The 26229-nt window shown below is 37.8% G+C and overlaps 3 protein-coding genes across 11 annotated transcripts; 1 reads left to right on the plus strand and 2 right to left on the minus strand.

The window, feature by feature from the left end:
* Nucleotides 1-88: 88 nt before the first annotated feature.
* LOC135673607 (uncharacterized) lies at nucleotides 89-11160 on the minus strand. Of its 3 annotated transcripts, none has more exons than XM_065182681.1 (11): nucleotides 10676-11160; nucleotides 10420-10562; nucleotides 10153-10335; nucleotides 9901-10000; nucleotides 9776-9806; nucleotides 9112-9154; nucleotides 6810-6962; nucleotides 4038-6207; nucleotides 1891-3274; nucleotides 584-667; nucleotides 89-479 (listed from the first exon to the last, which is right to left on the minus strand). In XM_065182681.1, exons 2-11 carry the CDS (start codon nucleotides 10479-10481, stop codon nucleotides 421-423), a joined length of 4269 nt encoding a protein of 1422 aa, XP_065038753.1. In that variant the 5' UTR covers nucleotides 10482-10562; nucleotides 10676-11160; the 3' UTR covers nucleotides 89-420. The 3 variants fall into 3 exon arrangements, with proteins under 3 accessions (XP_065038753.1, XP_065038759.1, XP_065038768.1); XM_065182687.1 differs by having other exon boundaries at nucleotides 10646-11160; XM_065182696.1 differs by lacking the exons at nucleotides 9112-9154; nucleotides 10153-10335; nucleotides 10420-10562; nucleotides 10676-11160 and having other exon boundaries at nucleotides 9901-9986.
* A 4653-nt stretch (nucleotides 11161-15813) lies between these two features.
* Nucleotides 15814-20234, plus strand: LOC103991219 (uncharacterized). 7 transcript variants are annotated; one of them, XR_010513410.1, is made up of 9 exons: nucleotides 15814-16232; nucleotides 17659-17806; nucleotides 17901-18051; nucleotides 18761-18886; nucleotides 18976-19056; nucleotides 19173-19365; nucleotides 19438-19464; nucleotides 19545-19708; nucleotides 19799-19937. XR_010513410.1 is itself a non-coding variant. In XM_009410602.3 (8 exons), exons 1-8 carry the CDS (start codon nucleotides 16011-16013, stop codon nucleotides 20032-20034), a joined length of 1428 nt encoding a protein of 475 aa, XP_009408877.2. In that variant the 5' UTR covers nucleotides 15814-16010; the 3' UTR covers nucleotides 20035-20234. The 7 variants fall into 7 exon arrangements, 4 of the variants coding, with proteins under 4 accessions (XP_009408877.2, XP_009408861.2, XP_009408886.2 ...); XR_001979357.2 differs by having other exon boundaries at nucleotides 19793-19932; XR_672195.3 differs by having other exon boundaries at nucleotides 15815-16232; nucleotides 19441-19464; nucleotides 19793-19932.
* Nucleotides 20235-22264: 2030 nt separating this feature from the next.
* On the minus strand, nucleotides 22265-24583 carry LOC135673660 (protein TIFY 10b-like). The gene is made up of 5 exons (XM_065182796.1): nucleotides 24310-24583; nucleotides 23863-24073; nucleotides 22907-23184; nucleotides 22771-22828; nucleotides 22265-22670 (listed from the first exon to the last, which is right to left on the minus strand). The coding sequence occupies exons 1-5, from the start codon at nucleotides 24464-24466 to the stop codon at nucleotides 22571-22573; spliced, it is 804 nt and encodes a 267-aa protein (XP_065038868.1). The 5' UTR covers nucleotides 24467-24583; the 3' UTR covers nucleotides 22265-22570.
* Between the last annotated feature and the right edge of the window lie 1646 nt (nucleotides 24584-26229).

A 26229-nucleotide genomic window follows, 5' to 3' on the forward strand; every position in this document is an offset into this window, starting at 1 on the left:
TATATGCACAGCATATATAGAACAACATATGAATGATTGGTCTCTGTGACAAGAATATATGAACCACAGAAAGGAAGAAACAGAAGAATAAGATAAAGAGCAAGCCTTCTCATTTGTACAAATCGATTGCTTACTACCATACTCTTGCTTGTTCCTGTTCAGACAAATTTTGGTAATATAAAGACATGCTACAACTGAAAAAAGAACACCTCGGTCGGCCATGCAATAGCCTAACAAATTCTACTCAACCAAATCTACAACAAAACAACAGATGACTGGTCGAGAACCCACGAACAAGAACTGAGATGGAAGGATACATACAACACACTAGAGCTGCAACATCGCATCTATTGGAAAATTGTAACAATATGTACCTAAGCCATATCGTGTCGTTACTTTGAGCTTCTAGGTAATCCAGTGTCACCTGGGCTTGGATTCCTTGCTCCGGAATGAAGACAGAGAGAAGAAAGAGCGTGGTGCTGCAAAAAAATTAGGCACTATGTAAGAAGCCAATTCAAGATACAAAATATCTCACGGAAATACTCGGCAAATGTGAGGTCCAGAATCAGGATGCTGTTGTTACCTTTCAGGGAGCTTCCGGTTAGAGGATCCTCTCCCAGTTTGAAGTTTGAAGGAGGATTTGGAATGGTGCTATGCAACAATTGAGCTGCATATAACAAACATATGCAATCTTAGCATAATAAGTTTCTAAATTCTATATATTATATATTCATGTCATGATTCACCAATTAGAAGAAAAGACAATGGATCAGGAGGTCATCAAAAGATATACAAAGTCACTCTATATTTTGTCCAACAAATACCTTCTTTGATGGAGTTATATGGTTAACTGCAAGGTTAAGAACACGTCTGAGTATCTTATTGACGTTTTACATCCTTGCAACAGCTCAAAGACCATCAGATTTTGTTTATATAATCTTTACCATTTAAACCAGCCATCCCATCACCTATTATTAGTGGCTGTTTCCTGAATTGAACCCTATCTTTGTTTTCTGATAATATGGCTCTCACAGTCAATGATCAAAATGAAAAAAACTGCATGAAGCTGAAATTTTTTGTTATTCTGAGTTGGTTGCATCCAAGGCTAAACATTACATGATTGAAGACTTCCACATTTTGGTGACTACAAAAGAAAGCATTGGTCAGGCAAGTGAGGACTTCTGACAAGCCTGTGAAAAAGCAGAGCAATCATCTAGACAACAACCTTATGGAATTCAAGCTTGATATAACAAGTCAATATCCGACGATGACTTTTTGGATAAGTTAATTAGTTACCCTTTTCATAGAAAAATTCCATGCCAGGTGGCTGCCGCCACATGTAACAGGTAAGGCACAGTACATCATCGTATCAATGTGGATGTACTAACATTGAATAAAAGAAGAGACAAAGAAAGAGAAAGGAAAATTAGGATATGCAAAAAATATAATTTCCACTCAAGCACCAATGTTCTTGACCCTTAGCGACTAGCCAGCGGAAAAGGCATTCATAGGTCAAGCTTTCAGGGCAACCCATGAATTGGCAGGGCGAAATTGAGGTATTCATTGACCAAATCCTACTTTATATAAGTAATGGGTCACTTAGAGGATTCAACATATTCAACCGGTAAAACCAACCAAGGGGGTACTAATCAATAGAATTGGTATGTGCATTCCATGTTCAGACTCCATATCTGTGCAGTACGAACTGCCTGGCATGATACAGTAATACCACCATGCACCGAGCATAGAAGAAAAAAGGACTCATTGATTTAGGAGACACTGAACTGCGGTAAAATACATGATCAGAGGAAGCAACATTTATGAAAGGAATAACAGAATCACATTTGTCAAAAATGGTGAAGAAGTTATACAAGAGGAAAAGAATGCTACCTTGTTCAGGAAAGATTTCTCCTTCATTGAACCCATCATTTGGAAGTGAGTACCCCATTCTCGACTTCCTCAAATCATCTGTTGGTCGTGTTGCCAAATCACGACCATCTTCTGTGTCGTCATCACCTTCTGAAGCTGTTGAAGCAGACACCCAGTCATTTACTAGAGACTCTACACCCTTACTCTTCCTTCCAAATTTCAATAATCGCTTAAAACCTTTTGTGACATCCTTGCGTGATTGTTGGGATGCATTAGCAACAATCATAGGCATCTGAGCACTTCCCCATTTCTTCCTCATTCGAGCAGCATCTGCCTCTATCATTTGGTTCAGAGGGTGTAAATTCCAGGATGCCGGACTACCTGCAGGTGAATCTACAGATATTGCCTCATGAACACAAGAAAATGAATGGTGGTGTTGTGAGTTCCATGATCGAGGGCTTTCTCCTGGTGACTCTTGGGTGTTCCCTACAGAAGTTTCAAACTTTGGAGAAGCAGTAGCTGTATCATAATCTGCTTGGGATAGGAACCTTTGAACATCACCATTTTCTGAGACAAAATCATCAGAATTTTCATATTCTACACTCTGTCTTGGCTTTTCACTATCTGAGTCAACAGGAAAATCAGCAACCTTAGGATCTCCTTCGACAGACGATCTCTCCAATACATGTTTATCCAGGTCAAGCGAATCCGTTTGCTGAATTATGCCTTCAAAATGCTCTCCATCCTTGTTTACCTCAGAAATCATAGAGGCTTTAGGTTTAGCTACATTAGCTCCAAAATCAGAACCTGTACCTTTCCCTTTCCTTAAGAATGGTTTAAACTCCCCACTCTTCTGGAATTTATTGATAAAAGCAGAATCTGTTTGTGCCCTAGAAAACCCAAAGGATGTGAGATCAAGGCTATCAGAATTGACAGGAGAAAGGTCCTTGAATTCAACAGGAATAGGTGTACTCTTTCTCATTGACTGAGACATTCGTGGCTTGGCTTCCTTAACAAGGTTAGTCTCTTCAATGATGCTCTTGCTTCTAGAAAGGACTTTTGCCTTCTCTCGTGTGTTTACCCTATTAACTGCTGCTGATGGCTTTGCATTCTCCTTTCTGAAGTCAGAGAAGTTGGGAAGTGATTCAGCAAGAGGATTTTCAGTTTGAGACCTGTGTTTTGTGGAAACAGATTTGGCAGACTTTCCAGAAGGCTTTTGAGCTGAAGCTACTGATGTCCGAAGTGTGGAAGAAGGCAAAGTTCTTGCAGGGAGAAGTTTAATGGAGTTAGTACTTCTAGAAGAATAATCATCAAATGGACCATTGTATGATGCATCTTGGCCTTGACCAACTTGTTCATACAATTCTTCCAGGTCTTCCTCCTCTTCCTGAGCAGAGCCGACAGCCTGCTACCAGAAGCACAACTTTTGTTTAGCCAAAAACTATTGTAGAAAAATTAGATCACCTGTACAATATGTTTAAAGGAAATACAACTGATTGATCAGCAGATTATCAACAGCTACAAGCAAGTAAAAGAAGAGTCGAAGATATTTTGCTACAGAATAAAGAGAGATCACAAATATTCCAAAGAAAATGCATATTCAGTTACTGTTATACATGTTATAATGATTTTAAAAATATGAACCACATATTTGATTGGTGCCAAACAGTGAAAATAGAACCTAAAGAATTCACTATAAATTCAGTGTGATCAGACAAGCTATGATGTCCTTCCCTTTTTTTTCCTTGACTGCTAATTTCAGCCCTCTCTAGTCTTGAATAGACAAAAAAGGCAGCACATCAGGAGGTTTGTACCAATGCAGAGAGGTAGGGCCAATGTGTTCTGCAATTATATTTGGTCTAGAACAGACATAACCATAGTAAGAATTTTGGTCAGATATATATCTCACAACATGAACTCAACTAGTTACATAAAGTTAGCATGTAATTGAAGAGAAACAGACATGAAAATTGAAAATTGAAAATTGAAAATTCTTGAGCTCATTGAGTATTCCGAAATTGCAGTCAGGATTTACTCCAGATCTAAGGATGTCATTTCTATAATCTGGAGACTAATTAATACGCAGTTATACTATGACAACCCTAGATGAAATTTATGCACAAACATTAAAAATAAAAGATTGTTACAAGGACAATTTATGTCACCACCTGGTTTTTGCTTCTTAATGTTGAGCTATTGCTAAAAGATCTCAGATTTTCTGCAAGACGATGAGTGTATTTTGAACCCTGTCTATCAGCAGATCTGGAGTATCTGGAATTCATCTCAGCCTGACTACGTTCCAGACTGTCTCGCATTGCCTTCATTTTTGCTTCCTTCTGAGCGCTTTTTGTTCCCCACTCTTCTAATAGCTTTGCATCCCGCTTCTGCATGTATTTATAATAAAACTTTCCTCTAGAATCATCTGATGGACTGAGAGTTTCAAGATTTTGGCTTATGCTACTAGCATACTCCTTATTGCCTACCTTCTCCAGGAAATTGGCATCAAAGTCTACCTTACTGTTAGAAGTCTCCCTCATAAGTGTTTTCTCTGGCAAGTGATCAGGAAGGACCACTGTGTGTCTTTTCTCCATTACCATGGGAACATGATCCTCCTGGACATCCACTGGTCTGCTTCTTCGAGAGGAAGTTGTCTGCTCACTGAGAGTTCTGAGCTTATGTGCAGCGAAAAGCTTTTCCAACTCATTAGCCTTCATCCATAATTCATCATTTAACTCTTGGTTTCCTTTCAATGGCATCATAACCTGAACCTGCTCCATCCATTGTGCAAAAGGTGGTTCAACTACCTCCAGTTTTTCCTTAGCAATCTCTAAAGGAAAGGCAAGCGGTTGATTTATTTCATGACGTCTTCTTTCATCCACACTTTTCTCAGTAACAGATGGTTGTTGACGCCAATTTAAACCCTGGTACTTGGCATCTTCTTTTGTTGTTGCACGAGATGTACCAGCATTTCTTCCCCCTGTTTCTTCCACTCTTACAGGAAAAGTTTTCCTCTGAGATTGAGAATTCTGTAGATCACTCTCTGAAGGAAAATCCGATGAAACTTTGAACTGAGAATCTGATGGATCTTTTGCTTTCACTTCTTTCACTTCAGCATCTGTTTTTCTCCCAAATTTTCGAAATCGGTTAACTAGCCTTGCTTGGTCCTTCACCCCATTACCATCTGCTTGCAAAGGAACCCCTCTTTTTGGGGGCGGCAGAATTTCTTGATCTGTCCAACTAACCTTCTCACTAGCAGTTGATAGAGCTTGTGATATTTCTGGCGAAGCTGCTTGGTCTTCCATTTGCACATGTTTTTCTTCCTTTGATTGGATAACACAGGCTGCATGATCTTTCAGTTCAGCATTGTTGCTAGTTTCTGGAAAGCCTATTTGGTGGGTCCTAGAGGCATCTTGATCACCCAGTCCACAGTAATCCACCCTGCTCACAGAAGCACTCATATGATGCTTGCCCTGCTCCTCCTCCAAGTCTGGTCCGACTTTAGTTACAGTGAACTTGACATCCTCATCCTTTAGACAATCTCTACTGCCAAAAAATCCTCTGCACTCGGACTGTAAGGAAGAAGAAGTATCTGTTGTTCTTTCTTTAAGATCCAACCGGCATTGTGATGTTGCAGTATCCTTCAACCCAAGTGTCTCGGTCTCTTCAGTTTTATTTTTTGATGGAAGCTGTAAATTGCCAGTTGCAGGAGTTCCAACAGCACCTCCACTTTCTTTCTGGCCATTAACACTATTACTATTACTGCTGTTGTCAATGCTCATGTCACTAGCACCACTCCACCTTCTCAACACTGATTTCTCTGAAACATCAGAAGGGAGCCTCCTATGCTCCCCTCTACATGCTACTACCCTATTAACAACACCTGCAGTGTTGATATTTTTAGAACTTGCAGACTGTTCTTTTTGTTTGTTCTCAAAGAGGTTGATCCGGTCCTGCACACTAAGCCGCCTAAAACTCCCTCCTACATCCAGCTGAGCTGGCTCATTAGATGATGAAGCAGAAGGAAGAGGCTCCTCCGACACTGCCCTCCGCCATTGGATGGGCTTGGCCTGTTGAGATGTGCCTGATAACTCTGTTGTATTCAGCCGTGATGGTTGTCTTATGTTGGACTTGTGAAGCTGGATATCACCACCATCAGGTGGTGTAGGACAACCATCATTTTCAAACTCTGGCTCATCTATTGACATGTCTGAGCTTGAGGATGATCGAGTATTCACATCAGCAAAGCTTTTCAAATGTAAAGGCATAGACTGCAACTGCTGCTGGCTCGTAAGCTCAGGGTGACTTTGGCAAAGCACGATGAATTTATTGCATGCATCACTGTTGCCAACACCACAAGTTTGGAAGTTATTATCAATATCAACGTCATTGTAAATTCAGAAAACATTAGTCGATATGAGAAAAACAAGAAATCAACAGCAAACACAGACAAGAAAGAAAAATAAATTGGATATGCAATCTCAGTATCCTGTTTATCATGATTAAAAAATATGAATGTTTTCAGCTAAAATGCATATGACTAAAATAGACCACACAGAGTATTTCCTCAACATCACAATAGAAAAAACCCCTCAACTACCATGATGAATCTCAGTGCCACAGATAAAGTGCTTCAATAATTGGATGCAAGGTGTTTCCACATTGTGGTTAAAAATTGAGATTAAAATTTTCACTATGTTCGCAAATAATTATCAAAATACCCAAACATCTAGGGAAGTTAAAGTCAAACAACACCTTTTACCCAAATTATAAGGCCTAGAAAATCTTAATTGGCAGCAGAACTAGGGTACATCAACACAAATTTAGACCAAGGACTATTAACCAATTTTTGTCTCCCTCAACTGCTACATCTGGTAAAAAGATCAATTTTTCATTGTTTAGCTGTATAAATAATATATGGGATTTAGAGATCCAAAACTTACTTTAGGCGATTTGCACCAAAATATTCTGCAAAGAGAAGAAGCTCAGAGACATTGTCAATGGAAAAACCAGCAGAAAATGCCCGAGCACAAGCTGTGGCCAGATCTTGCTTAAGAGTGTCAAGCCTTACATCAATCGCTCTCAGAAGCTCCTTCCTGCAAAGGAAACCATAAATGATATACTACTAGCTGAAGAAACAGGAAGTAATTTTATCACTAGTCTTTTACTTTTTCAACTTCAACTAATTGTCAGACTTGGAGCCTTTGGCAAATGCATACAGGAAATTCAGTGAACTTGGCAGATTATTTTCATATTTACAGGCACAGAAATACTCCCAATTACAAACAGTGGAATTGATCGATGACAATGTCTACTGGATGTCCAAAAGAAATCAAATTGCAGGTTTAAGAAAAAACAGAAAGATATCTCAGAATCACGGTTTTTATGGATCCACATGGCATGATATCCTGCAGTAAAGTATACGATACAAATGTGTAAGATATAACTAGTTAACTACAACCCAATCTAGTTATTGTATCAGCTCAACTTGATTTTCTCACTTCTTAACAGCCAGGTGTGCATACTGATCATGGGCAACATGAAGGTAAGTTTGCCAAATCAGATATGATGCATATAAAAGAACTACTTTTGGCCCTAGAGTTGAGCAGGTTTAATCTCATCATAAGAGCAATCATGCATAATTTTATTGCTAGTAGTAAGGTCTACAGTATAATTCAGTTCTATTATGTTACTTCCTGGAAAATGTACAACTATGAGAAATAATTAATCCCCTGTAAATATCCTCTATTTAATTTCTCAATACAAAGAATCATATACTTGCTGTGTTGAACATTTCCTTTGCTATAAATTCTTATTTCATTATTAGGCTTCAGATGCATTGAGCAGAAGAGTTTATTATAAATCAAGTGTTAGGTTAAATCAGAGAGGTGAAACTTGGGAATGCAATCGGTTTGCAGGAATTGTCCAATCACAAACTGGAGGTAGTTCACTTGTAAATGAGGGTTAAAAGTAAGGACAACATCTGAAGTTCCATAATTTCTGACCTAAAAAATATTTGATAGAAGCTTAATGGAAGAGTAAATGCAAAGGTATACAAAACAATTTACAATGTTATCAGTTCCCATCAAAGTCAGAATCACCTTCATTGAAGTGTTTGCAATCTCCATATTTTCTGACATCCCAAGTCCTACTAGGCCTTCAAATGTACTGTGACCTACATATGTTCGATGATTCCAATTGTCCTGATTACATTCAGCTAAGCTTACTTTTTATTTGTCAATCACTGAACCTGCAGTTTGCAGTCCAACTTATAATGCTGTCAGCTTTACTGGGCACACTCTTCTACTCCCAGCTGTCCTCATTGTTAACTGTTAGGATTCCCCCCAACATTAACTTATCAGAAGAAAGCCTTTCCTAACAAAGATATGTTCTTAAAACGATATAATAATAACAAGGAGAAGAATCTTCATCATTATCCTTCAATTTCGTTTTCCCCTCCTTCCACTATTTCTAACTTCCTCTCTATCTGTCTATCTTAGCGCTCTGCTCGTTGCTATATGATGATTAACCACACCAACCAACAGGTTGAAATCCAGGTGCTATAGGCCTAATTTGACAAGCCCACAGTCAGCCAAGCAACCCATAGAGAAAGAATAAAGACTAGCAAGAAGATAGCTTGAGGATAAGACTAGATACTTGAATTAATAAAATCCAAAGATTAAGATATTAAAAGAAAATACTACTGTGCTCAACAGTAGCAGGGAATTTTTGGGAAAAAAAATAAAGTAAAATAGGATTCCTTAAGATAAAGATAGGTAATAGGGAGGCAATCAGCACCCACCTGAGTACAGGTGCAAATTTGTAAACTGGTCAGTTGTACATGTCATACACACTAATATGTCAGAGAGAAGTCCCCTTGTCTAATTTAAAGAAACAACTTATTAGAAATTTCAAGTTTAAAGGTGATACTATGCCCATGTGGACCTAGTTAAGTAATAATTCCAAGAATAATCATACTGAAGTTAAATGGCATAATCAAATAAAAATATTAACCACTTATTTCTTTCATGATTTGCATTTTTAATTGTTTTTTCTAAAATTATAAGAGCAAAATTAGCAGGCAAGTTATTCTGGGATTGCATTATTGATTTGATTGTTTGTTTATGGTCCATCTCTAAGTTAAAGAGAATGGTACTTCAAATAAGAATTCATGTTGCCATTGCCACAACAAATAATAAATTTCATCCTTGTTTGTTCAAGTAAGCAAGAAGAAGATAATGTTACTTTGTTATATCTGTAGCTGCTACAGTATTTGTATCGCCTTCACCTGAATAGAAAACCAAAAAATTTGCATTAACAAGAGATGCAACTGATACAGAAGTTATAAATCAAATAAAAACAAGAACACCAAAGGCATGCTCATGGATTACAAATGTCTACGAGATTCTGATTGGCATCATAAAACGATTAGGTACTTAAAACTGGGAAAACATAAGTTTCTAATGTATAGAGGACCATCACACTTAGCATGCATTATGTACATAAAATTGATGCTACTTTTTCTCCTAACCTACAGTCATCAAGATGATTTGGCAAGGTTAGCCCACACAATTTGAGAATTTGAGATAACAAAGTGAAAAAATAATATATAATTATTTAAAGGATTTAAAGCTTAATTGGACAGTGCAAATGTATACAAGTCATCCACAGTAATAAAAATTAGTCTCCAGCTATCTGCAGGATAAATGGCATATAAAATGCTGCACATATCCAAGACACACCAAACTCAATAGGGTTATTTGTGGATGTCATAGAAGAGGACCACTTTTTTTAACGATTCCACTAGATGCAAGTACATACAGTAAGAAGACTCTCTAACGATACATTATCTCATCAAGAAACGAAAGTGGTATCTGAGATAACAACCATATGAAAAAACCAGATATACCTAATGTGCCAGAAAGCATATCTCCTGCACCCTGGATTAAAAAGTAGTGCATTTTCAGACAATAGTGAAACAAAGTTAATTCAGATTCCAAATAAATATGTTCTGCAATTAAGTGCATTTATCACCTGTGAATATATTCTCCTAGCCCCTTCCAACTGTGACATCTCCGCATCATATGTATTGGCTGATTCCAGCACCTCAGGTGTACTAACAAACCGAACAAACCTGCGGCCAATACTTATTCTTAATGAAAATTGAACATAAGCTCTTTTTCAATCAATTAATAGTTCATGGAGTATGCTACATCATAAATGATAAAAAAATGGTCTAAAGACTCCAAATTGAGGTGCAGAGGTCGCAGCATATCTCAATCCAACCTTTCAAGAGTTCCTTTGTTGAACCATGAGCCATCATTCCTCGATCTATCAACCTCAAGCTTTATTGACTTGCCTGCCCGTGCGACCTGTGCTTCTGCAACCTTCAAATGTGTGACAAACGGCTTCAAGAAACCAGATGCAATCTTCTCCGTTTTCCCATTTCCCGATACAAACAATTCACACCTGCAAAAGGTGATATTTGTTTTCCTTTCAATATTATTGCCAAAAAAATGGAACCTCGAAACCATCTTGAAGGAGCATTCTCACCGTGACCGCCTTGGCGAGAGCTCAAACAAAGCGCAATCGAGAGAAGCGTCGGAATTCATCATTCGACACAGCAAAGTGGCTCCTTTATCAGTTCAGTGGCAACTCCACTCCTCCACGATCCAAAATCCCCGAACCCTCAAACCCTGCAAGATTTCAAACAGGCGACCTCTTCACCCAACCCCATCGTGCGCCGATCTAAGTAATAAAAATCGCATCTTGTACACACGTCAAGATGGGAAGAGTAACTCAGATCTACCAGATCAAACCAACCACCAGATGATCCACCTCGAAGCCAAAGGCCCAGACAGAAAACAAACGCCCCCACAAGGACTCCCGCAGATTCGACAGATTCGCCACCGGCGCCGGCAATGCGGGGGCATCGAGCGCCGGTCGAGGCCAAGAAGCCCCCGATGGCCCGGTCGAGGTCTTCAAGCCGCGGGGAGGTGAGGCATCGGCTCTAGGATCTCATCAAAAACGCACCTTGGCGGCGCCTCCACGGATCCCCGGTCTCGATCTGGGATCCGGGCAAAAAGAGACCGAAGTGGGTGCCAATAGGAGCGATGCAGGAGACTTCCGAGTCCGAACGTAGTGTCGCGAAATGGTCGAAGGTGGCGTTTGCAGTACTCGTCACGCTCTATATCTCGTCTTCCTCGGATGGATAGAGAGAAGAGAGCTTGAGGGAAGAGAAAGAGAGCTTGAGGAGAAGACAGAAGAAGAGAGAAGAGGCCGATATGTTTTGAGAGCGTGTTCTGTGGGGCTTTAAGACAGCTTTTAGCGGCTCTTGATGGAAACATGAACTGCCTATTATACCCCTCACTGAAGTAGGAAATAACATGAAATTGATATTTGTGTCAGTTTCAAAAATGTTTTATTCTACTTCAATCCACCAATAAAAAAAAATTCCATATGATGTTTTGATTCAATTTAAATTTTAAATATTATTGGTATACATGAAATTTTTTTTTATTATGTTAATAAAATTACATCTATATATTTTTATATATATCAGAAGGTTTAGAGGAAGAAAAAAACAAATAAAACTCTGAAAGGAAAAAAAAAGAGTGTTAAAATGATAAATGATTTATTATTTTTAATATAAAATAAATAGTCCTATTTTATAGAGGAACATTTTTGAACATCAAACTTCTCTTTTGGGTTATTGTAGCTAATTCTACATCAATTTAGGTGATGAGTGATAGCATTGCCTACTTAAAATGATCAAAGTTCTCTTTGCAAACTATCTATGTGATGGACAACAAGAAGATGCCAATGAACAGATGTGTTGTTTCCCTCTGCACTGTGATCAAGAAGTGTGGTTTACAATACAACACAGCTTTGTTGACTTCACTCTTTCCTATATTTGTTGGAGCTTTAGTTGATCATTTTCCACATTGCAATCAACCTAACATTAGCTTATTTTAATATGTGGCATGATAAGTGGTGAAGACATGAATTTTTAGTTAAATGAGCAGTGAATAGTTGGCAACAACTGCTATCATTCTTTTAGAAAAACTATAGCTTTGAGGGGAAGAAGTGCTTCCTATCAATTTCCTTTAGGCAAAATAACTCATATATCCCTCTACATTAATATATTTCATGTTATTCATATATAATATACTTGTATATTCTATATCAATTGACTGTTAGTTGAAACTTAATTAATATTAATTATTTTATTAAAAAAAATATGATTATAATAATCAGAAAAAAAAATTAACTAAAAATAATTAATGTTAATTGATTATATGAAAGATTTAAATATTTGGAGGGATTACATGAGAGATTTAAAAGGATAGATATGTAAAAGCACTTTTTGTTTTTTACTTGTGATTTGTTGCCCAATCATATCAAAAATAATTAACCAAAAGTCCTTGTCATATTGATCCCTTTTTTGATCTTATGTGATCAAACTAACCAAATACTTGACTTGTTTAATAACACATTAATTATGGATAATAAGTTCAGCAAAAAAAAAAGCTGAACAAATAAATATGAAGATGCTGAGGTGGTATTTTTGACATGCAAAGTAGAAGTTTATGACTGTCTCAGTAGAACATACACTGTTGCTTCATACTTGGAAATTTTATACAGTGCAAATTGCTTTTTATTTGTAAGAATTATCTGTATATTCTACCTTAAAATGGAACTATTTTTTCTTTCTTTCTGTCTGTGCCAATCACATATGTTTTAGAATATTTTAACATTGAAGAATTATGACATTTCATTTTTTTTTGTTACAAGTTATTGAATATACATATAGTTTCATAAGAGTTTTGAGTTTGAAGGATTGTACATACAATATTGTAGCTTATTTATGATGAGGTACATGATGATAAATTATTTAAATGTGTGTATGCACTTATCAATCTTAGGCTTCATGAGAATCATATCTTAGACTTGACATTATTAATATTACTTAATTCAGTAGTTGTCAGATAAAGCATGATCTTGTGATATAAAAAGCTATGCAAAGAGGTCTTTTTATTCATTGCCATATGGCCAACACAAAATTAAGCATTAGGCTCATTAAACATCATCTTGATATCCATATAGCTAATAAAGACACACACACAATTCATATAGGAGATGGAAAATATGCATATTGCATGAATATTTTCATTACTTACATTTTTTTTGAAAAAACAAAGCCAATAGATGATTAGTAAAATTGGTCATATATATATATCAAAATAAACAAAAACCTAACTTGAGAAATTTACATAGATGATGAGTCAAATCTATTTTTTTTTTCCATTTAGTATATATATTGAAAAATCTTTGCTCATTATAATTGTCACTAACATTAAAATTAAACCACTTTCCCAATGCATTTAATAAATTAACTAAACACATGGTTTGGTTCTTTTCATTACAAATCAAATGGGTACTTTTAGTTCATAAAAGTGAGACATTGAACATGATAGCTGAAAATAGGTGTGAGGCATAGTGGCAGATATTAAGTCATTACCACATTAGAAATTATTTGAGTTCAGTATCTCTCTCAACAATAGCTCAAATGTCATATATATAAAGCTGGGGAGCAGAAGGTGTTTTCCTGCATGTAATGTGTGCAGAGATCAGCCATGGAATGAGTGTGCTGCTGCATTCTTGATTTGTTAGGTATGTGGCTGGCCTTGATGAGAACACTTGTTCCCTCATAGGATCTGAGAAGAATATGAGGTGAAGGAAACATGATATATATATCTCTCTCTCTCACACACAAAGAAGATGAGAGAGATGAGAGAGAATTGGACCACTGCTACCAGACACCTACACTTGAGGCATGAGGAAAAAGTCGAGCATCCCATGTTATCTAGAAGAAGTCGAAAGAGTACTGTTCCAGTGCAATTAATTTCAGATACTTGTAAGACTTTTTTGCTAAAAGGAAAATGATTCAATCCTCTTTACCTTTTGTTCACTCGTAGGGTTTGAGAAGAACATGGGGTGGAGGAAAATTGAGAGACCTCTCTCTCTCTCTCTCTCACTCACACACACGTACACACAAACAAAGAAAAGGAAAACTGAGAGATATGAGAAAGAGAGAGAGAGAGAGTGTGTGTGTGTGTGTATGCCTTAAATATTGGACCACCGCTACCATACACCAACATTTTGAGGCATGAGGAAAAAGTTGTGCATTCTATGGCCTATAAGTTTTTCTTTCATGTGCTGTCACTGGCTCCTATGCAGTGCAATTATTTTCTGATACTTCTTTGCCTTTTTACTAAATAGAAAAATGATTCAAGCTTCCTTTTGTTCACTCATATGATTCGAGATGAACATGGAGTGAAAGAAAATTTGAGAGACCTCTCTCTCTCTCTCTCTCTCTCTCTCACACACACACACAAACAAAGCACAGAGATGAGAGAGACTGCAGCTGAAGTCTTGAAACCATTGCTTTCAGACACCAACACATTGAAGTATGAGAGAAAAAGCTGGACAATTTTATGCTCTATAGAAGTTGAACGAGTGTTGTTCCAGTGGAATGCTTATATTTTGTTCACTCATAAGACTTAGAAAAAACATGGGGTGAAAGAAATTTGATCTCTCTCTCTCTCTCTCTTCCGCTAAAGGAAGAGAGAGAGATTGTGACTTGATAAGGCCTAAAGTTTTATCGTCGTTTTGATACTAATTGATAAGACCCTAAAGTCTTATCGTCGCTCTGATACTAATTGATAAGATCATAAAGTCTTATCGTCGGTCTGATACCAAATGATAAAACCCTAAAGTCTTATTGTCGCTCTGATACCAATTGATAAGACCATAAAGTCTTATCGTAGGCTCTGATACCAAATGATAAGACCCTAAAGTCTTATCATAAAAAAGAAGAAAAGAAAGGGATGATCGCTTCGAGGGGATCGGCCTCCTTGATTGCTTCGAGGGGATCGGCCTCTTAAGGTTTATCAAAAGACATAATTATATTTTTCATAGATAACTGAAAAGAAACAATTACATCCCTATTTATAGAGTTCCACCTAGAGTCCGACTTGAACTCTAATAATAAATAAATATTAAATAAACCTCTACTTAATTCTAACTGAATCAAACCGACTCAATAAACAACTGACTCAATAAACAACGGGACTAAACAGACTCAATAAACATTATTCAAAAACTTAGAAAAAATATCCTAATATAACTTAATCTTAGATTAGAGCTATCTTAGATTAGAACATTCCTATTTATAGAGTTTCAGTGTTACTTTCTGCGCTCTATTTTCATATACCTCTTTATTTAAAAGTGAAAAATGATTCAAGCTTCTATTCTTTTTTTTCTTTAGTGTCCAAGACAAATGCCAATGATGATCAAGATTTAAACAGAAGTTTGCAACTTGATTTGCTTGACGTGAAGGAAACTAAGGAGCACATTTATATTAGCACCAAATATTTCTCTTTCTAGGAGTTTATTTTTTGTGAAGATGAATCCAACAACAGTTCTCGAGGAAGAGCCGTTGACTTTTTCTTTTCTTTTGGAAATAAAAATTTGCTCCGATACTACTTTTACATTTATATCGATCAAAGAAGATTGGTTAGATGTGAATATTCGGAAATAAAAATGATATATAGGATTTAACAAATAGGTTATTTCCTATTTCTTTCCAAATTTGACTATTACTTCCACCCCGTATATATCACAAATAGACTATCTAAATCGGAGTATCCAAAAAAATCCGATCCGCTTCTATCTACGGATTGCCTATTGATGTGGAAAATTATGGATGTCCTCGATGCGTATCCGACCCGATAGCTTAATGGATTGACGTTTGGAAATCGATGTCCGTGAAATTTGGGTCGGACTTGAGTTCGGGTTTTAAGACACAAATCGACCGCACTTTTAACCGAAACCGGGTTCAAATTTCAAACCCGCGCCACCGGCTTAATTAGATCTCTTTTTCTCAGGATGTGAACCGCTTCCTTGACATCTTTTCACGGAGGTCGGAGCACGAGACGGACTCTCTCTCTCTCTCTCTCTCGCTCTCCATGGAGCTCGCCGAAACCCTAACCCAAAACTGAGATCCACTCGGTTTCATCTAACCCCTCTATCTTTCTCCTTCCCCCCATTTGCTACCGGAGAGGGGCGCAGCGAGCGGGGGAATGGAGAACCACAAGAAGACCCCCGTCCGGGTCCGATTCCGCGTGACCGCCAAGAAGCGGGGATGTGACACTGGCGCTTCCACCGATGGGAAGCGCCGGAGGCGCCTGGACTGCGTCAACTCCGTGCGGAAGCTACAGCGCCGTGAGATCGGCGGCTTCCCCTGCATGGCCCGCGGCGTCGCCTCCGACGCTACCGAGAAGTTCCGGAACATCCAGCTCCAGGTGCGTCTCGGGTCTGTTCGTTGCTTTTTGATGGTTCGTTGTGAGAATTAGGGCATTCGCTGGTTAGGGTTTTGAAATTGCTGACCGACTTTCGGAGTTTGGGCCTGATATTTGCTGCTAGCGTTTAACTGCGTGACGATAGCTCGCAACTACGGGCTGGAAGCTTGTTCTTTCTGGGAATGCTGTGTTTGTTTTAAGGTTCGATTTGGATTTGGTGTCAGAGGCCTTTTGGGAGTACTCTAATTAGCTTTGTGCCTAAGAATATTGATCGGCCTGCGAAGTACAACCTTCTCTTTGAAACCTGATGTAAGTGCACGGTGGCTCTATTTTGCCGTGTAAATATGGTTTGGAATGATGGTGGTTGCTGGGATGTGATTACATTGCATGGTTAGAGCAATGAACTAAGGGGATCTAGGTGCAGATGTTAATCTCCAGGTGGCCTTTCCGAGGAACTGAAGTATATGATCAAATGATGCAATTGGTTCCTGGGGAAGTACTTTTCATCTATTATCCAAAGATGTTTTGAGCCACCTAATATGTTCTCTTACGTAATACTATTACAATGTATATTGTTTAGATAGTTACTTTGTCACTTATTTCATGTGCAAATCTATGCCACTTCTAGCTGGCCTAGGCACCAACTTATGCCTGAGTAGCTTCTCCACCTGAAACATGGAGAGGATGAGCTGCCGAGTACTTAAGCACCCAACATGTATGACCTAGGCACCTAATTATTTATGTGACAATATAGAGTCTGCACATTCTAACGATCATGCTTTCTTGTTTTATTATCACATATATCAACCGTCTCTATGCATTTATTTTTGTGCTTTTCTGTCAAAATCTGAATTATATCATCTTTCAAGCCATGGGGCCACTCGTTACAATTCATAAAGGTACTATGGTGTTCGATTGATTAAATGTTCCTCTCTATTTCATAATCAGAATACAGATACTGGCATGCTTTAGTAGCTCCTGACTAGCTCAGCTATTAGTTATATGTGGTTTATTTTGTGGAACTAGAAACTTATTCTGTAGATGCACCATTATTTATATATGAATCATAAGACAAAGATGAAACTTCAGAATCATGAAAGGGGACCATTTTCATCCATTTATTAATAATTTTGTTTGCCAACATATTACTTCCTCTGTGTGATTTGTACAAGACAATGTCGAAAACTAACTTGGATAAGTACCCTATTATCATTCATCATTTTAAAATGACTGTTGGAAACATGGTCATGTTGGAAGTATGTTGCAGACATCTGCCCTTCTGTGTTTGTGTCTGGGATATTTTGAACATGATAATATCTTACTCTGAACATAGGATTTATGGCTTCATATTAACTTTTTATGCTTATATTTTCACCTAAAACCTGTGCCATTGTGTCTTAGAACTGAAATCATCATTTTTTGGGTCCAGGAGGAGTTTGACACCTATGATCACAATGTTCACTGGTTTGTAAAGCTGCAGTTTCTTAAAAAGAGATCAAAAATCATCGAGATTGTTTCAGCAAAGGACATTATATTTGCTCTTGCATATTCTGGTCTATGTGCTGCTTTTAGTCGGTGTAAGTTTTTTGGATTAATATTTGTTTTGTCCTTTTGGACCTTATTTGTTCTCTTGATCTTTAGTTCTGACAAATGCTTTTTTCTGTTTTTCAGCAACTAATGAACGAATATGCTTCTTGAATATAAGTCCTGATGAAGTGATTAGAAGTCTCTTTTATAATAAGAACAATGATTCACTTATTACAGTCTCAGTTTATGCATCAGATCATTTCAGTTCCTTGAAGTGCAGGACAACTCCAATAGAGTAAGAGTTTTGATTGTTTCAGCTAAACTGTTTTGGAAATGATTGGTATGAATTTTTCCTTCTTTGAGTTCTTTCAAACTGGATTGCTGTGTTGTGAGGAAGAATATGTTCTGTATCTTGATTGATTACCTGAATTAGCTTTGTGTGTGCAAAAGGCCAGATATGAAATGGTTCTAGTCCATACTTCATAGGCATAGTAGACTGTTAAGTAGAACTAAAATTTCAAGCATCAATGAACTAGCAATAACAGTTGTCAAGGGTCTATTAGATTAGGATTTTTGACTTTTGCTTTGGGATGTAATTTCATATGAATGACTCGTCTATTTTTGTTTGATGCAAATTACTTCTCAGTTTTGTTTTGTTATTTACTTCTTCATAATAGAATATATTGGTGTTGTTGGCTTGCAGTTGACTGCTAGTAGTAGGGAGAAACATGGTGATTATGGTTCAAAATCTGTTTTCAGTAGTGTATTTCTGAAGCTAAATCCAGGAAAGTGCAAATTATGTTTATGTTCAATGTCAGACTTCTGGACTGAAATACAACTGATGTTTGGCTTACTTCAATTTCTTGTCCTTCTGATGTTTGTTTGCATCTGGTTTTGGTAGTATATGCTGAGATAGTTAGTTGTTAGTTCTAATAACAACTTCATTCATATATAAAGAATATTGATATCTAAAGTCCACTCTGCATTAAATTAATTATTGACAGGTACATCAAAAGGAACCACTTAGATGCTGGGTTCCCTCTTTTTGAAAGTGAATCTCTCAAGTGGCCTGGTTTTGTGGAATTTGATGATGTAAATGGCAAAGTTCTAACATACTCAGCCCAGGATGGGTAAGCAATCTCCTTGATGAATTTATTCTACATGTCATGGTAACATGCAGTCATTTCTATTAATTAACTATTGTATGTATTATTTGTAGCATCTACAAGGTCTTTGATCTCAAGAACTACAAGTTTTTGTACGCGATATCAGATAAGAACATGCAGGAGATAAAAATCAGGTTTTTGTTTCTGATTGTTTCTCCCCCATAAATACCCATAGATGCTACTGTTTGTTATTGGCTTTATTAAAATTCATCTTGTATGCATCTAATATTCCCAAATTAACTTATGACAGCCCAGGAATTATGCTGTTAATATTCAATAGAACACCAAGTTATGTTCCATTAAAGATACTTTCCATTGAGGATGGAACTGTGTTGAAATCGTTTAATCACCTATTACACCGAAACAAAAAGGTCGACTTTATAGAGCAGTTCAATGAGAAGCTTCTGGTCAAGCAAGAAAATGAGAACCTTCAAATCCTTGACGTAAGTATCTTTCTTCTCCTGCCTATTTAATGATAGCTCCTAACAAGTATAACAGCTACCTTTTCAATGAAGCAGGTGAGAAATTCAGAGTTGACTGAGGTTAGCAGGACAGAGTTCATGACACCATCGGCATTCATCTTTTTGTATGAGAACCATCTTTTTTTGACATTTCGCAACAGGACAGTGGCTGTATGGAACTTCCGTGGGGAGTTAGTCACCTCTTTTGAGGACCATTTGCTTTGGCATCCTGATTGTAATACCAATAACATCTATATCACCAGTGACCAAGATCTGATAATTTCCTATTGCAAAGCTGAAGAAGGGTGTGGTGATGAGGGAGACGGTTAAGAATGCCTTCCCATGTTGCTTTGTTGGGATAGAAATGCATATAGAACATTCCTAATTTTGTTATTTTGTTTGTCTGCAGTTTCAGCTGTGGGCTCCATCAATATGAGCAACATCCTGACTGGGAAGTGCATAGCTAAGATATCTGCAAGTGATCCTGCACTGCAGATCAGTCCTCAGAGAAGAGGCAAAACAGGTCGGTCTTCTATTAGGAGCACTGTTAGAGAAGCCCTTGAAGATGTAACTGCTCTATTCTATGATGAGGATAGAAATGAAATCTACACCGGAAACAAGCAAGGTTTGATACATGTATGGTCCAACTAGCTGTTGTTGTGAACGAATAGGATGGGCATAGATGTATATTGCCATACACATCTTGGGTATCAAAATCAATTCTTGCATGACACACTAGCAGATATTTAGGTAACATGTATGTTTTGACCAAGTGTATTTGGCTGCATTTTTTGTAGTGTAACATGCATGCAATATAATTTTATGTTAAGCTTGATGGTTCCTTTTTAATATTTTTTAATCGTATGTTTGTTTGGATCCAAATTGATTTGTGTGTTTTTCGTTGGTTGCCAACATGCTACTTAGGTTGATCAGCATGATTTCATCAGAACAGGTATCTTTTTAAGTCCCAATCACGGTTTTTGGTGTGTGAGTCATTCTCCTACTGTTTGTCTACATTAAGGAAACATTCTAAGTTACATGATTTTATTCCTTAAGCTGAAATTGACAATATATGTGCATCAGGAATAAATATTATATCAAGCTGATATTCATCAGAGAATGATCATGATCAAAGAGATTATTATGCTGCAACAAAAGCTCTGATTGAGGTTTGCTGTATCTTGTGTCATCCACATGATTTTCAAGGTATCAGGCCACATTGCATTTCATATTAATAAATGCATGTTTATTAACTGCATCTTTTTGTTTGCCTTAAAATTAAAGAATAGTCTTTTGTAGCTGTTGCAACTGTGAGTAACTAGTAAAATGTCACCCACATGAGGTTCCCAATGGTTGCCACCAAAGTTTACTGGTGATGATTCTGCTTGGTCATACTATTTTATTAGTCAACATACAGGATCATAAATCATTCCAACAAGGACACCTCCTCGATGAAAAGATAAAATAAAATAGAAGGTTCTTTCAAAATGTTTTCCTGATTGGGGGATTTCATGCGATGTATCTCCTGGCCATTTATGTAGTGCTTTAGATTTGTGGTTGGATTTTTAAGCTGTATGTATATGATGTTCTTTGTCACAACTCAGTTGTCCACTGAGGATAGAGGTATTGGAAATATGGCCGGTGGGTGGAACTCATACTGGTAAGGCAGCCCCAGCACAAACTAATGGTTGAAATGTGAGCATGACAGGATGAATTCCTGGTAACAGAGCTAATTGGAAGTTGTAATTCTCCATACACAATTAGAGAGGACCAGTCAAACTTGCAACGCAAGTTGGCTACACGAGTGCTGCCAAAAAGTCTGGCCCATGGTGATCAAATTGGGTGGCCACTTGTGATTAAAGTAACTGTGACCCTTGTGTGATGGACCCATTCAAATGCAAGAAAAGGCATTTGACAGCTCCATAATATCATTTCAGAAAAAGGAAGTACACCTACTGAATCTGAAAACCTAGCTGTAAGTTTGACCCTCTCCCCCCTCCAGTCTCTGTCTTGGTTCTGCACCTCGTGCAGGTGGGGCACTTGACAACGAGTGTAAGGCCACCTTCATGTCCCTGTCACTTTCCTAATCCTTAGAAATCTTGTTCTTCCCCCAGCTTCATGTCCCTGAATCATTCATTCCATGAACTCCTTTCCAGGAGCATGCCTATCTCTTGAGGCCTCTTGATGTCACTAGATTTAACTTCCGTTTCAAGGGATGACTTTGGCTGGGTCCATCTGAAACCTTCATTACGACACATGCTTCTTCTGCACTTAGTCTTATTTATGTCAAGCGACCGACCATAATGCATCATTGAACACCTTTATGAAGCCATACAATTTAGCTGTGATTTGGATTGTGTTTGTTTGGGTCATCATTTTGCCTCGGTGGTTGAAGGTTAGGTGCACGGTCTATGTCTGCTGTACACTAAATCTACAAGAGGAGTTTCTGGTAGACAATCGCTTCTAACCCTTATGAGTTGATGAGTGGCTTCTTTCTTTTAGATCAACATCACTAGAGCGAGTAGATTGAGAGCCTATCCTTATGTTGGAGATCAAATTGTGTGAGAACTTGATTGGGATGACTCAACATAAGCTTACTACTTTTTCAAGCTTAATCATGTATCAGGGATCAGTTGGGTCATCTTCTCTTCCTTGATGTCCCATTTGCCAAGAGGGAGGGAGTTTGCATGATTTAGCCAAGAAAAGAGATGGAGGTTGATATAAATCAGATTGTTGTTGTGTAAAGCACATCTTCATGTTTCTGTTCTGCAAGGTTCACAAGAACCAACCTGATGCTTTCTGATATCACAAAATCTGTACATTGGAGAATTCTCCTATCAAACACTCATTACTTATCAAGAACAATCCAAATTGCCAACAATAGACATAAAAGGTAAGTTGATCATCTGCAATTAGTAACACAGATGCTTGCTACACTTTCATCTTGGGTTCCATATGACAGCCATGAGTTTGCCTACAAAGACAGAATCCCCTTTCTCACCAACATGACAACATTACAACTTCTGAACCCTCAAAAGCCAAATTCTTGTGCTTGTCCGTCCTAAAAATTGCAGTACTCCTCTTCCTCTTCAGAGAGATCAGAACAGCAAGCAGGTCTTCCCCTAGTACATCAACGTATGGTTATTTGCTCCTCTTTTAAGTTTAGGCCAAGTCTGCATTTCCAGTTCTACTGACCCAAGCCAAGCCATGGTTTGCCATCTTCTGGTTTCACAGGAGCAGGCGATTCAGAGGAACCAGTAACTTGATAAGGTGACTTCGCACTGATCCTGTGAATATTTCAAGATTCACATAAGAAAACTAGTATTACCATTTGTAACATTGAACTCATTTACAGGTTAGCGAACGACATGAGTGAGTTCCACCTACCGATCCTTTCTCTTCTCGAGGAACCGCTGGAGCGAAGATTTTCTAGCTATGGGAAGATCTGCATTCCAACCAGCACAAACAATAAGCACAAACAGGAACCAACTCTACAAACCAAGCTGAAGAAGAGTCTTATTACCAGATTGCGCTGTTCTTTCCAGATCGCTGTGAGCAGCGACTGAATTGCTCACAGAAGAAGTCGTGAACTTGGTCTCTTGATTGGACAAATTAGTAGGATGATCCACGACTGCGGCTGCCAAAGCTGATGATGAAGGTTCCACATAGCAGGAGTTTTGCATGGTGGAAGTCACCTTGCTTGCTAATTGCATCAGGTTCTTCACCTTATCAGATGGAAAACTGTCAAAAACCAGGACTTTATCACCATAGAAGATTGTCAACTGTGCCCTTTTTGGTTCCCTGCAAGAATCCCATAATCCCATGAAAGAACATTAGAGACACAGTGCTTGATGTTGCTTCCAGAAGTACACAGTTGCTGTCTTCCATAAGAACATACAATTATCCGTAATTGTTAACTTGTTCTGGATGCGACAGTCAAAAGAAATGAAATAATTAATGCTCGTCGTACGAAGAGAGATAGAGAAAAAGATTTAAGTGTTCTAAACTTAATTAAATATTTTTTTTTCTGGACTTCTAAACAAAAGATCCATATAACTCATCCCAGATAGTTGAGACTTGCGGATTTGTTGTTATCGTTCATATGTTGTAGAATGTTTGACAAGTTTCAGATGTCATTGTAGAATCATTTCTATTTTTCCTGCTACACAAAAAACAAAATTTGGAAGGCAATTCGGCACTGTGCACTTATGTTTGACAAGTAAAATTCTTGTGCTTGTGAAAATTCCTAAAACAGGAAACACAAATAGGAGGGCAAGACCTGTTGTTTGCCTCCTCCACCATCCAAAATTGCTATTGTTTTGAAGCATGTGAATAGCATGTTTGGTCTTCGGTGTTTATGTTTCTAAACACAAAGAAAACGGAAAACAGAAATGCTAATAAAACGACTTATTCTTGGTTCTTGTGGATGTTTCCGTCAGGCAAAAACGTTTTCTGCGGGATACGGTTTGGGATGCAGACCTGACATCGGATGCGTCGCCGGGTTTCCCGTCCGCCGCCAAAGCCGTGACGGAGGAAGGCCCGAAACCGGCACGCTGCGGGAACAGCTCCATTGTGTCCACACGGAGCTCCTCTTCGCCCGTCCTCTCCCCTTCTCCCTCGCCGCCCGATACGTCCGCGCCGGGCAACAACATCATGGTGGTCGGAGGAGGCCGGAACGCTTCAGATTTACCTACAAATTAGCAAAGGTTCAAACAAGGATCAGCGACTCTGGATCAGAAAGGGTTCTCCGGGAGGGGAAATCTGAAGGAAGAAATGGCAATTTCTGCTCGATTCATCTTCAGTGGTCGGGATTTCCAATCTACCCCCGATGATCGAAGATATCAGCTGGAAACCCTCATCAAAAGGAGAAATTTCTGACATAAACCGTCTGAAGCGAAGAGAGGTAAACAAGGGGAAAGCTCTCACCTTTAGGCGCGTCCAGAGGCGGTGGTGGCACGCCGAGGCCCAAGTCGGCGACGACGCTGCCCTTCTCCTTGATGTACTGGCTGAGGAGGCTGCAGACGACAGCGAAGTTAGACTTCTCCCCGGACCTCCCTTGCTTCCGCCCCATCGCGGCATCCATGTCTTCCTTTCCACGCCTCCGAAGCTCCACTTTAAAGGTCTTCCTTTTTTCCCCCTCTTCTCTTCTATTGGTTGGTGATAAGGTCACCGCCGCCTTTCCTCCCGCCTTCGTTTTGCCTTCACACAACCTTCGCCATGTCTTATATATACATAGACGTAAGTGTGCACATGGAACAGGAGGCGGATATAAAGCACGTGATCCTTTGAAGCGACGGGAAACCGTGGTAGCCGAAGAGGTTAGCTGTATTGACTTCATTTTACATATAAGCCCCTTAACTCTTATTATTTGTAGGAAAAGGTACATATCGTTTTGGGCTGACTTGGGCCCTTACTGGGCCTGTCACGGACCAAAGACATCTTGCTCCGTAATTGATAGGATTGATCAATAATAGATCAATCATATCAATTACAAAAGAAAACTATATGTAAATTAGCTCAAATCTCCTTACACATTTGATTTGAATATAAACTAATATATCATAGAGCGAGTATTGTGTTTTATATCAAAAATTTTGTGTTAAGGTGACTTTTGAAATCGTAATAGATTTTGTTATTTAATTTGAAGAAAAAAAAAAAGAAAGATCCAACTTATTCTTGACATTAATTTATTTATTAGGCTTTGTTAATGCTGATTAGGCTACAAATTTGTGGCCTCATAAAATGGAGGCTTAGAAGGCTCTCAAAAGGAGATTAATAGAAACTAGTTTTATTTGGACAAGTATGTATAATTGGAGTATAATGCTGATGCCATATTCCTAATGGATTCGAGAGAAAGGACCAAAGAAAAGGGAACACTTTATGCTCCACTGGTTACTGCTGTGATGTCATCGGTGAGATGCTTGCGTCTGATTAGTTTGAAGTCTATGGTTTGAAGCAACATGGCATATTCATCGTCACTTTTGATCGTTCACCTTTGAATGCTTAATTTAGTGAGATGGAGATGTTGTGTTGCTATCGGATTATGTCGGGGAGAAAGAGCGTTGATAGAAGATAAAATTTTTCCAACTATATGAGCATTAGTTGAAGCATTTTCATTTCTTCAATAAAGCTTCTTCGTTTCTTCAATAATTGTTCTTATCTTCTATTCTTTTCATCACGGTATCAGAACAGTGAGAAAAGTAAAGCTTCACTCTTACCTTTGGCCAGCGACCAACGTCGCTGAGAAAAGCGAAACTTCGCTCTTGAGGAAAATCATTGGTAACATGAAAAATCACAACACTAAGCCACAATCTCGATTATAATTAACTTCTTGAGCCAGATTTTGTCTGTCAACATATTTATATTTTTAGTGTACTATCGAAGAAAAGAGTTTGAGTTAATATATAATTATGGAATGCTTCGAGTGTTTGATAAATAATTACATTTAAAATATATATTGATATTGGTGTTTGTTTAGTAAAGTCGTATTTCAAAAGTCTATTGAATATTATATGATTTTTTAATATTTATTTAAAACTAAATACACATATTTTATTTAAATAAAATAAAAATAAACTATATATAATTTTACAAACATTTATGTATGACCCAAATATAAAATAAATATAAAATATAATTATGTAAAATAAATATAAAATATCTTTTGAAAATAAATAAATAAAATTTTATCTTATAGAAAAAAATTTTTTTTGTTGCAAAGGTAAGTGATAATAATAATAATAATAATAATAATAATAATAATAGTTTCTTACTCATTTATTTTGATAATAATAATAATATTAATTTCTTACAAATCATAAAAAATATGTTGGTTTTTTGCTAAAT

The sequence above is a fragment of the Musa acuminata genome, chromosome BXJ1-1 (assembly GCF_036884655.1).
Source record: "Musa acuminata AAA Group cultivar baxijiao chromosome BXJ1-1, Cavendish_Baxijiao_AAA, whole genome shotgun sequence".
NCBI classification, from domain to species: Eukaryota; Viridiplantae; Streptophyta; class Magnoliopsida; order Zingiberales; family Musaceae; genus Musa; species Musa acuminata.

What these genes read in the sequence shown, in the direction of transcription:
- LOC135673607 (XM_065182681.1), bottom strand. Translation starts at nt 10,481, where the DNA reads ATGATGAATTCCGACGCTTCTCTCGATTGCGCTTTGTTTGAGCTCTCG. An exon ending in CATTAAGAAGCAAAAACCAG is followed by an intron (nt 3,275 to 4,037) that starts GTGGTGACATAA and finishes TTCTGGTAGCAG; the next exon opens with GCTGTCGGCTCTGCTCAGGA. An exon ending in AGAAATCTTTCCTGAACAAG is followed by an intron (nt 668 to 1,890) that starts GTAGCATTCTTT and finishes TGTTATATGCAG; the next exon opens with CTCAATTGTTGCATAGCACC.
- LOC103991219 (XM_009410586.3), top strand. Translation starts at nt 16,011, where the DNA reads ATGGAGAACCACAAGAAGACCCCCGTCCGGGTCCGATTCCGCGTGACC. An exon ending in ACATACTCAGCCCAGGATGG is followed by an intron (nt 18,887 to 18,975) that starts GTAAGCAATCTC and finishes TATTATTTGTAG; the next exon opens with CATCTACAAGGTCTTTGATC. An exon ending in ATGCAGGAGATAAAAATCAG is followed by an intron (nt 19,057 to 19,172) that starts GTTTTTGTTTCT and finishes AACTTATGACAG; the next exon opens with CCCAGGAATTATGCTGTTAA.
- LOC135673660 (XM_065182796.1), bottom strand. Translation starts at nt 24,466, where the DNA reads ATGGATGCCGCGATGGGGCGGAAGCAAGGGAGGTCCGGGGAGAAGTCT. An exon ending in GCCTCTGGACGCGCCTAAAG is followed by an intron (nt 24,074 to 24,309) that starts GTGAGAGCTTTC and finishes GCTAATTTGTAG; the next exon opens with GTAAATCTGAAGCGTTCCGG. An exon ending in GGAAAGAACAGCGCAATCTG is followed by an intron (nt 22,829 to 22,906) that starts GTAATAAGACTC and finishes GTTGGAATGCAG; the next exon opens with ATCTTCCCATAGCTAGAAAA.